The 12,339-nt window shown below is 39.5% G+C and overlaps 1 protein-coding gene across 23 annotated transcripts in view; it reads right to left on the bottom strand.

Moving 5' to 3' along the window:
• Positions 1–12,339, bottom strand: part of ADGRL2 (adhesion G protein-coupled receptor L2) — a 297,985-nt gene that overhangs the window by 104,825 nt on the left and 180,821 nt on the right. For all 23 annotated transcript variants that reach the window (XM_073593665.1, XM_073593662.1, XM_073593661.1 and 20 more), the window contains exon 4: positions 9,454–9,563. In XM_073593665.1, coding sequence (XP_073449766.1) covers positions 9,454–9,563 — 110 coding nt within the window. The remainder of the gene's footprint in view (positions 1–9,453; positions 9,564–12,339) is intronic.

Genomic DNA, 12,339 nt, shown 5'->3' on the forward strand with positions numbered 1-12,339 from the left:
CCCCCAGGAGAAGGCAGTTAAGCGAGTGAGAGAAATCCAAGTGTAATAGACAATAGATAGGGCCAAATGAAAATCCTTAGGCGTCCAAAGTCTTTATTGTTCAACTAGTTACAACAAGTAGGGCAAAGGAGAGCCAATGCATCCTGGAGGCCACACAATCCCCCTGATGATTTTTTTATCTGGCGTTCTCTTTGACCTGTTACCCCTAGAATGTCATGGCAGTATTAACATTCCATAGATAGCGGTGTTGCCTACTGGACACAAAAGACACTTTAAGAACCAGAAAAAAGCAGATCAGAAAGATGTTGCAATTTGGGTGGAAAAAGCACCCCATATTAGCAAGCAATATGACCAAGATCGATCTTGATAAAAAAAATTACTCAAGAGTTAATAATGCCTTCCCACGTTAACCTCCGGAAAGCTCATTTATAATTAGTTCTAATGGATACATCATTGCACATTGCATTACTTAATAAAGATAATCTAAAAAAATTGCTAATGTGTTAAAAAGTAGAATTGTAAAGTGTGCCATATTTTATTATTTTGCACAAACCTGTTTCAAACCTACGGGACAATGCATCTTTTGTTCATTAAGCTGGTCGCTCCTGCCTTCCCAGTCAGGAATAAAACCTGCTCCAGTGATTATTGTAATGAGCCCAATTCATGACAGCTTGATGAATGCCCTACGATATTAACAAACCCTTGTATTCAATAGTTATTAACGTATGGAAGGTAGATGCTCGCATCCATAATAATGCACGTGGAAAAAATCCTGTGCTGGATCCATAAAAATGCAATAAAACAATTAAGGTTTGTCTACTTAGAGAAGCATTTATTTTAGCACTTTGACTGGAATATTAGGGTAAACAAACAGTATGAATGGTTAATCGATGCAGGGAATTTACAGAACGGTGTAACATAGAGACCCTTCAGTTGGAACGAGGCTTGCAAATGGTATGAACAAGTGAAATGTATAAGGTGCACCTGTCACAAAACAGCCATTTTGTGAGGTATGCCAAAACCCTTGTGGTTGTGTTAAAAGAAAACGTCATACAACTAAAAAGTGAAAGCAGCCATTTTGAGGGTGACATCAAATGTTCAATAGTTGACCGTATGGGTATAAGTATATCTGAAGCTAAAACTTTTCTGCTTTTCATTTTTGATAAGAGTAGTGAATTGTTAAAACCCCTCTCAGGTTTTTTCCACCAACTGGGGGAAAATTTCCTTTTCATACACACCAAGGGAAGTAGAAGGAAATCTCCTTATCACGATAATACATGTCCCCTTTGCTATCTATTCTTGTTCTGGTGAAAACTAAAAAAAATTTCCCTTAAGGTTATTCTCATATTTCTGCCCAAGTAACAAGGGCCACCAGAGATATTGGAGGGAGAATCTCCCCTGCAGGGGATACATAGAAATAAGAGCCTGACAGAGGTTCCAACCATAAACCTGCTCTATCCAAATCCTAAACCAAAGGTTTGACTATTAATAAGCTTCATTTTTTAGAACACAATAGTCCTCATTTAACCCATAGCGATTAATCAGATCCAAGCTGCCATTTCTCTAGTGCAGGTTAGAAAATGAAAGGAAGAATCTGACCAATGGCTATTGGAAAAACAGAAAGTTTAAGACATTTTCCCATATAGGAGGATCACTGACATCCTTGAGGCACACCATGGAGGCAGCCATTTTGAACAAGGAAGCATTACTTATGAGGATGTAACTTTGTGGCTATGAAAAGATGTTGACTGTCCCCAGTAAATCCATGGCATCCTTGTATAAATTTGCCTCCCAGCAAAATGGCTACCTACACAGCTTGTAGGGACTAGCAAGTCTTAAAGGAGATGTCCACTTTCTGGATTGCCTCACCAGATCTATAGAAAGAATTTTATAGAAATATTTTACCTAAAATTCTTTGAATCTGTGTTTTGCTTTTTGTTTTTAAACCAAGCTACAAGATGTTTTAAACATTTTACATGATACAACTTAGAAGTTCATGTTGTTACAAGAGCGGGCTATGCCCTTTTGTGGTCCTTTAATATTACAGGATGTCAAAGGAAGAAGATGACACAATGTCAAGTGCTCCAAGGCATTCCCAACAAAGTAATTACTGTTACAGCTGCATTAGCTGCTGCCTTCTATAGCTATAAGACACAAATAGATAGCACGTAGGTGGTAGGTGGACATCCCTTTCAAGAGGTGACTAAAGACTCACATCTATACCACGTTATTGCACATACATGCGTTATATAATTAAATTAACACAAGGATAAACTCCGTGCATAAGGAATCCTGTGTACAGCCACTAGGAAAAAAAAAAGAACATCCTGCTTGCTAAAATAAAATTAGATGTGAATGTTAATAGGCAATTTTCAAGGAAGCATACAAACCTTCTCCATTGTTTGGAAAAATACAATTTGCAGCCAGGTTGCTATACCAAATGCAAACTCAAGTCTTTGCACAACTGCACGGAAGATCAACTAAACCCAATACTGAGTTCATTCTGGGCTACCAGTGCATAGGGCCAACCATTAGCTTCTTAAATTTCTCACAGACTCCAACATTCAATTCTTCTTGCAGAAACTGGTCTTTGCCCTGTAACAAAGTCACTGACACTTCCCTGCAGGTGGTAACCCCAAATATAAAATTACTATGTGATGCAGAAAGTCTATTAGGTGTCTGCATACAGCAATTTGATAGAACAGGGGATTCTGGTGGTAATATCTCTGGAGTCCATGGGTGCTGTGATAAGCCAAATATGGGACTAAACCTACTAGTAGCCTTGTCAATTTTGAGTGCAGTTAGCATACAGTATATGAAAATCCCAAACTTTTTCTTTTCTAGTTTTAGGTACAGTAGAGAAGGGTTAAAATCTCCTCAGGTTATTTTTTGCTACCTTCCTCAAGCTGGAGAAAATTCCCTTTTCTTTGCCCTGGAGACACAATAGGAAACTAGAGGAATTTTCCCAAAAGTGAATGAAACGCTTATCTTTGAGAGTTGTCACAGGAATATGTGTTCCCTATTGGGGTATTAACCTCCATCTCTTGACGACAACTCAAGTTTTTGGATTTCCTCTCACTTTGTCTCTCCTCAACAATAGTCACCAGGACTTTGACCTAAGGGTCCAACCATTCTCTACTCTCCAAAACTGAAAAACATGCCTTTACATACACTATTTTTAATTTAGTGATGCCTGTCATGGCATTTGCTTGTCTTCTGGTGACGACAAGGAGTGCACTCACAGGATCAGAACGAGAGCCAAGCAACTAGCATTTTAATAAGAAGGTCAGTCTTGGAAGCCCGTGTTTCTCTTCACCTTTGTCTGGCTCTTGGGGCAGTATTTCTTCCACTGACAATGATGGAATACTATTTCTCCCACTGACACCAATGATGGGGCACTATTCCTCTTACTGACACCAATGATGGGTCACTATTCCTCTTACTGACACCAATGATGGGGCACTATTCCTCTCACTGACAGTAACGACAGGGCACTATTCCTCTCACTGACAGTAATGACAGGGCACTATTCCTTCCACTGACACCAATGATGGGGCACTATTCCTCTCACCGACACCAATGATGGGGCACTATTCCTCTCACCGACACCACTGATGGGGCATGGTTACCGATCCCAGAACATTTTCTACTCCTACTGGCCATAGTCCCGTCCCTCTAACGTCTGAAAGATGACCCTTTGTTTAGAAATTTGGAGACCCCTGTCCTAAGGCAAGGACATTAGGTATACACTCCAATGGAATATACTCATAAGGTCATATATGCCAATGGAATACACTCATAAGGTCATACGCTCCAATAGAATACTGCCCCTGGTGCTAGGAATATTTCCTATACCATAAGGTAATTCACATTAACACTCTGATCACCAATAAAAACTCAAGAGGTTCCAAATAAAAGAGAAATCACAACTGAGAAATCCTACACTGTTACCATGATCAAGCAAACAAAACCAAGATATAACTGCTTGTCAAGACCAGCAAAGCTTTGTTTTTTAAAGCTGACCATACATAATACAATTTTCTTGTTCAATTTCCTTTAGCTTTACCCAGTAGGTAAAAGGGCCTTGTAGTGCAAGGGCCTGCCTGATTGCATACAAATTGAAAAAGTGTTTTGGGTTTGACCTCATATTATATGCTTTAGGTCAGTGGTCTCCAAACTGTGGCCCTTTGTTTTCTTTTATCTGGCCCTTGGGGTACTATTCCATCCACTGACACCAATGATGGGACATAATTCCTGTCGCTGACACCAACCATGGGGCATTTTTCTCCCACTGACACCATCAACAGGGCACAATTCCTCCCAATGACACCAACGGTGGTGCACAATTCCTTCCATTAACACCAACGATTGGGCATAATTATTTCCATTGATACCAACAATGAGCCACTATTCTTCCACTGACACCAACAATGGGCCACTACTCCTCTCATTGACACCAACAATGGGGCAGATTTTCTCCCATTGACACCAACGATGGGGTATTATTCCTTCCACTGACAACAACAATGGGGCACTATTCCTTCAACTAACATCAACGATGGAGCACTAGTCCTCCCACTGACATAAAAGATATGGTATGGTTTACTCCCACTGGACACTAGGACATTTTCAGAATTTAGGGGGGCCAGGAGGAATAGAAAAACAGTAAACTGGCCCTTTGTTTGGAAAGTTTGGAGATCCCTGAGTTAGGTAAATCTAAAGGAGAATTGCAAGACAATTGTATAATGTATGGCCAGCCTAACACAATATTTTATGTCAGCTGCGTTGGGGCATGCTGAGGGGAGGGGGGGGGGGGCAGGCATGTTTTGGGTGAGTAGCCACTTGCTGAAGACCCACTAGAAATGAAAGAGCAAAGGTACCACAACATGCATGAAACACATTCCAATTGGAGTAAAATGGTCCCTTTTGCTATAGACACGCATTACCACCCTTCCAATATATCTGAACGCATTCTTTAAAATGGGACCACTTTAGAAGCCAATAGTTTCCCCTCCACAAATATGAGCCCTTGTTGTCTTTGTACTTTCAGCTGACATGCAAGAATGCTTGGCTGGTCATTTTTATTTTTAGGCGAACATTTACTTAAACAAATACTTTTCCTGCGATAAAAAAAAAAAAAAAGTATCAATCATTTTTTACTAACTGTGCAGGACGAAAGTCTATTTTCTTCAAACATATTCCCAAATATTGGCTAAAAGGAAATAATGTTACGGCTCCAATTAAGCATAGAAAAACAAAGTCTGGAGTTTGATGGTAATACAAAACAAATGATGTAATGAACAATGTAGGGCTATGGACTAACTCATAGCTGACTCATAGAAGATGGGTCTTTTATACTTTGATCAACCAAAAAAAAAGTGGACATCAGACTCTGATTTACTAAAGTGTGGCGAGGACAAAATTTACTAAGGGGCAAAGGGAGGGAAAGCGAACCCGTTTAAACATCCAATCATAAATTCCTCCAAGTATGATTTAATGTTTATAGACAAAAAAAGAGAAAAGACCTTGCGAGCCACAACAGTCCAATGCCAATAAAGTGAAAAATAGTAATAATAATACCCAGCTGCAGACGTAGATCACGTTTCATAACCGTGCAAGTTAGTGTAAAGAAATATGTGCGTTGCGCTAGAATAAACAATACTTAATAAATATACTCCTAAGTGTAAATTTAAGCCAAATATGTATCAATCAAGTAAATAAAAAACATGTGACAAATTCATAAACAAATAAAAATCATATGTGACAAATTCATAAATGACAGCACGTGACAAACCGCCTTAAAGTGAAATGTACAAATACAATATCAATAAATCCAAAGTGCATACATGGATATAAAAGTGCATAGTGCTCAACATAAATATCAAATAGTCCTATCAAATATTCCTAAGTGGTAAGTAAAAAAATCATAAAAATGGATGCCAAATGAAGTGTATAAAACAGTGTCCATATATAGTGTCATCCAGCATGCTCATCCAATATTAGGTGCTGCAAAACCATGCTCCGGTGCACTCCGGTGACCCCCCAAAGCTGTTGTGCTCATCTCAGAGCGTGTGACACAGTAGCTAACTGTGTCAAATCACGCTTTGGAGCCACCCCAGGGCTCTATACTGATATTCAGGTGCCGATCTCCAGCTGGTTCAATGAGTGCAGCTCCAAACCATAAACAAGAAAAAACTCAATAGTGTGATACTGTAAAATTATTTATTTATAAAACACACTCCCCACACTGGGGTACTCACATTACACCGGTGCGGGAGTGCACCGCTCTATATAAGGCTTCTATATCAGGCTATATGCCCCTGATGAAGACACGTGATCCCTGTGTCGAATACGCGTAGGGGAGGGGCCAGAACGGAGCAAGCAACACGGAGTTTGATCGTGAGAGGCGCATACCACACCACACGCCATACCGGCAATTTTACCACTTTGGAAGCCTGCTATAGAGCGGTGCACTCACACACCGGTGTAATGTGAGTACCCCAGTGTGGGGAGTGTGTTTTATAAATAAATAATTTTACGGTATCACACTATTGAGTTTTTTCTTGTTTATGGTTTGGAGCTGCACTCATTGAACCAGCTGGAGATCGGCACCTGAATATCAGTATAGAGCCCGGGGGGGCTCCAAAGCGTGATTTGACACAGTTAGCTACTGTGTCACATGCTCTGAGGTGAGCGCAACAGCTTTGGGGGGGGGGGGTCACCGGAGTGCACCGGAGTGTGGTTTTGCAGCACCTAATATTGGATGAGCATGCTGGATGACACTATATATGGACACTGTTTTATACGCTTCATTTGGCATCCATTTTTATGATTTTTTACTTACCACTTAGGAATATTTGATAGGACTATTTGATATTTATGTTGAGCACTGTGCACTTTTATATCCATGTATGCACTTTGGATTTATTGATATTGTATATGCACATTGCACTTTAAGGCGGTTTGTCACATACTGTCATTTATGAATTTGTCACAAATGATTTTTATTTATTTGTTTATGAATTTGTCACATATGTTTTTTATTTACTTGATTGATACATATTTGGCTTAAATTTATACTTAGGAGTATATTTATTAAGTATTGTTTATTCTAGCGCAACGCACATATTTCTTTACAATGATGTAATGTTTGTAGCAGGAATAGTTTACCTTACATTATATTCAAGTAAACCAGGTCCAGGATCAAGTCACTTTACATCCTGTTACATAATTAGACCTTCAGACTTCTATATTGGGCGCTATATCTAACATGGGAGTCAGGATACTTCTGCATTATGGCTTAGTGGACAATCTATAAATTATATAAATTAAACACATATTTTTGAAAATGTACATCTGTTGAAAACTGGGACTATAAAAAAATAGTCTGGTCTTGGGGAGATCAACGTTTTCCTACATAATTTTTAAAAAAAAAAAATCTGACAAGTTTTGATTGTATAAATGTTCACCCTTTTGCTCAGAACCCCCTAAATAGATTTATTTAATTGCCCTCATCACATTAGTTAAATGAAGTCCATCTGTGTGCAATTAAAGTGTCACATAACCTCAAAATAATCATGCTTCTTTCTAGAAGGCTTTAGACCATGTACTAAACAAATCTAAACAAACAGCATCATGATGACCAAGGAGCTATCAAAGCACATTGGGGATAACATTTTTAAATCGCATCAATGGCAGGGCTATGAAAAAAAAAGCCCAAAGATTAAATATACAGAACCATTAAATCCAATATTAAAAATATAATAAATAAAACACAAAAACAACCCTGCCTAGACAAAGCCATCCACCAAAACTCAAAGACTAAGTTGGAAGGGCATTAGTAAGAGAAACAGCTAAGAGGTCAATGACAATTCTGAAGGCGCTTCAAAAATTAATGGTTGAGAGGGGAGTTAAATTCAATATTACAAATACAATAAGGCATAAAAAACAACTGTCTAGTCAAAGACACCCGCCAAAACTCAAAAGACTACAATGAGAGGGCATTTGTAAGAGAAGCAACCACAAGGCCAATGGCAATTGTAAAGGAGCTGCAAAGATTCATGGTTGAGATGGCAGAAACCAATAACTTGGATGCTGCATAAAAGCTATTATTTATGGCTTAGATGAGAAAAAAAAAAGCCATTACTAGAAAAATACAAATCCACCCCCCCTTTTAGAGTTTGCCAAAAGTCACCAGAAACACGGAATAGGTGGTGAGAACAAACCTAAACTTTCTGGCTTTATTATGGAATGCCAACAATGGTTGCTACACTGAAAACACCTTCCTATGGCACAGCATGGTGGTGGCACAATCATTGTTTCATGGATACTCTACTTTTCACCGGTAGGGACTGGGGGCAAGCTGGATGGAGCCAAATACTAAAAGGAAAATCTCTTTTGTGGAAAAGATACAAGATTAGGGTGGATTCTTCACTGTCCAAAAGTACAATGGCTCTAAAAACTCAGCCAGCGCTACACCACACTAGCGTAAAATAAAGAACCTGAATATCACAGAAGCGTAGATCTCAATCCCGTTGAGCCTTCGTTCAACCTGACAGAACTAGAGGATATTTACAAAGAGAAGTCAGGAAAAAAAATGCAGATGTGGGACAAACCTAAAAAGACTGAAAATGTTAAGTACAGCCATAGGTGTTTTTTCCAATTATTGAAGTGAGGGTAAATATTTATGCAATTTTATTCAACTTTAGCATCACAATAAAAATATACTGTACCTTTAATATGATAATTAGGATGTTTAAATCTATTTTAAAGGTCATTATACTACATCACTATAATCAAGGGATAATAGTAAAATATTATACGTGTATGTTATGTTAAGCAGGGTATTATAAAATTATTATAAGGAATAACTTTTTATTCTTTTGTGAAAAATAAAGCTGTGACAAGGTGAAATGCCTCCACCTACCATCACCATCGTTGCTCAGCTTCGATTTACAGTTTACGGACAAAGATTTTGCTCAGAACTCTAATGCAGTTCCTCAATAATAGAGGGATTTGTCTCGGCCAAACTTAATAAAATGCACAAAGGGATCTGCAGCAGCAGGTAGCCGCTCAAGGAAACTCAGGATTGAAGTCAGAGTCAATACCTTCTTTAGGAAAGTGTGAGCCAAATCAATTTGTTCGGGCCCAGCATCAGGCATATGTAGACATTTCTGTCTGGCACCCAGATTGGATAAATCTGGTTTGTTTTCTTGAAAAACACAAGTTCCTGAAAGCAAACACATTAAGGCTGCAGGAGGACTCTTGGCTATCGCAGCAGTGTGGCTCTCTTCCACAATTTGGTGGGTGGGTGGGGGGAGGGTAGGATCTTGCCTGTCCTTCATGCAGAATGGTTCCGAATGTCTGAAAGCTTATGCGTTGTGAGCATTTGGCATTGGGAAAACAATTTGTTTAGGTTTGTTTTTACTCAAAGGGACAATCGGGTTTACTTACTGTATGGGACACATTCATATTGGACTTCCAAGTACTTGTACGTCCCCGGACATGGGTCAGGGAACACTTCCGAACCCGTGATCACCACACACTGTGTCCTATTGTTACACCTGGAACAAGAAAACAAAGAAGTCCATTAATTAGGTATAAACCACTGTATTGTACAACATCAGATGGAAAACAAACATTGTTTATAGTAATACCGGGTTAAAACCAAGAGAAGAATTAGGTTGATGTCAGATGGGAGATTCTTCCACTAGAGACAGATCACCAGTGACTGAATCGCAAAAGAGCCTGCTTGTCTGTTCCTATTGAATGGCTCCTGTAGCCAGATGCAGCAGGATGTTGCTCTGTTGCTGGCTCCAATGCTGCTTAATCTTGAACATTAGCGATGGGAGGCACAAGCAGGCAGGCTTTTTTGCAGTCCTGCCGCTGGCTGTTATACAATGCCAGCAGCAGGATTGCTAGCCGAAGAATTTGACATTAGCCTTAGAGTAAGAAAATGCAAATTAGAGTGTGATCCCCGTGACAAAGGGATCATTATAATGACCCCTACAAGATAAATGGTCAATAAGCTAGATAGATATATAAAGCGTCCTACTACCGTTAAGAAATGCTGGAGCATCTGGCTCCTATAGGCAACAACAGTTTGTCCATCAGGTGTTAGTGCTTTAGTGTGACATCCTGAATGCAGAGACGTGTGAAAAGTAACTTTACCAAGAGCCTGAAGCAATAAAATGTCATATTTATCTTTTCTACTTCAAAATGAGAACAGCTACCCCACCAGTCTCATTTAGATGACTATAAAGAACACCAACCGTTTAATAAAGGTGCCCCCATGAAGGAAGATTTTACTGCTCTAGGCACCTGCTGGATGATCAGATCCACTGGAGATTTAGCTATACAAATATATGCGCAAATGAGAATGCCAGAACCAAAATACCCCATCACATAGGGGCTAAAAGCAATGGTTTTCCAATGATTTCCTACATGCAATTGTAAAATCACATCCAACTTATCTTAAAGTGTATTCCATTCCCTTGAAAAACGTCCTATGATGACGAAATACCTAGGGGCGGAGTTTTAGTGCTGATGTCATTGCAGTTCCATTGAAGGAAACACTTAAGGCTTCAGCATACCAAGACATTTTGGACAATTTCATGCTCCCAACTTTGTGGGAACAGTTTGGGGATGGCCCCTTCCTGTTCCAACATGACTGCGTACCAGTGCACAAACAAGGTGCATAAAGACATGGATGAGCGAGTTTGGAGTGGAGGAAATTAAATGGCCTGCACAGTCCCCTGACCTCAACCCAATAGAACACCTTTGGGATGATTTAGAGTGGAGACTGTGTGCCAGGCCTTCTCATCCACATCAGTAATAAATAAAAGGCAGTGCAGCGCTTAAATTAAAACTAATAATAATAAATAAAAAGAACTGGAAAAGTCCATAAAACTTGTAAAAGTTCAAAAAAGCACAGATAAGCTTCCAGTGTTGAGAGTGAAGAGATGCACAATATATGGTGACTTCGGTGACACCCTCCACCAGCGTAAGGATTGGCCCCTCACCTCATGTCATGGACCCCTGAGTTAATCAGTCAGGTCTAATACAGCATTCCCATTGCTGGGTCAGTAAGCACACATCAAAACTTGCAGTGGAGGGACAGTCTGAATATGAGATCCTTTTCAACTCCAATCAGTACATGCATGTAATAAAATAAGCAATATCTAGTGCTCTCTGAATTTTAAATCATATGTTTGTTTATTAAAAGTTGAATAAAACTCACAAGCGTGGCACTGTGCCCCAGGTGCTAAGGATCAAAGGCAGTCATAAACACGGCGTGTCTGCGGGAATCAGCATCAGGACGCGGGTGACGTCACGAATGTATCATGTGATGTCCGTACGCGTTACGTCCCATAGAGTAGGCAGGACTTCATCAGCGGTCCACATCAGTGCCTGACCTCACATATGCGTTTCTGGAAGAATGGTCACACATTCCCATAGACACACTCCTAAACCTTGCGGACAGCCTTCCCAGAAGAGTTGAAGCTGTAAAGGGTGGGACAACTCAATATTGAACCTTACGGAATAAGACTGGGATGCCCTTAAAGTAAAGTCCCAATACTTTTGGTAATTTAGTGTATATGTCCTGGAAGTTCATCTGTAAATTGAAAGAACTGACTATTCACCACCTAAGACAACTGTTGATTAAGAAAGGAAACAATTATGACAGCCTTACAAGGACAAATGTCAACTTCATATACAGAGCATTGCACACCAATAATTTCCCTATTACCTATACAATCCAATATCAATTGTTTCCAATAGTATTTCCTCCCGTATTGAATTGTATTGTACCTGTACTGTCTGCCCTTGTGTTGTAAAGCGCTGCACCACATGTCAAAGTACAATTATTATTATACAAAATTTATATAGCGCCGACAGCTTGCGCAGCATTTTACAACACGAGGGCAGACAGTACAGTTATAATACAATTCAATACAGGAGGAATCAGAGGGTCCTGCTCGTTAGAGCTTACAATCTAGAATCATCCTAAGCAACTTCACCATGTCCCCCACAAGCCAACATATCATTTATACTACAATAAGAGAATGTGCCGGAGATATGCAAATAAATAAAAATAAGTACGACTCTAACCACCCATTGAAAAAGAGAGACGCCACCTCGTTTTGCTCTCTGTCATTATCTGCCATTAAAATGTGGTTCTTAGAACGTCAGCAATGTTTTATTCTTGCAAACAAAACTATATATAAAATATTAATAAGTGCATAAATCTGCTTTTCATCTCGCGCTGAATGTTGTTCAAAATAATGTCGTTGAGAGCAATGTCATCGAGCTCAACATATTTGCTAAGACTTATGATAC

This window comes from Aquarana catesbeiana, linkage group LG07, assembly GCF_042186555.1.
Source record: "Aquarana catesbeiana isolate 2022-GZ linkage group LG07, ASM4218655v1, whole genome shotgun sequence".
Lineage (NCBI taxonomy): Eukaryota > Metazoa > Chordata > Amphibia > Anura > Ranidae > Aquarana > Aquarana catesbeiana.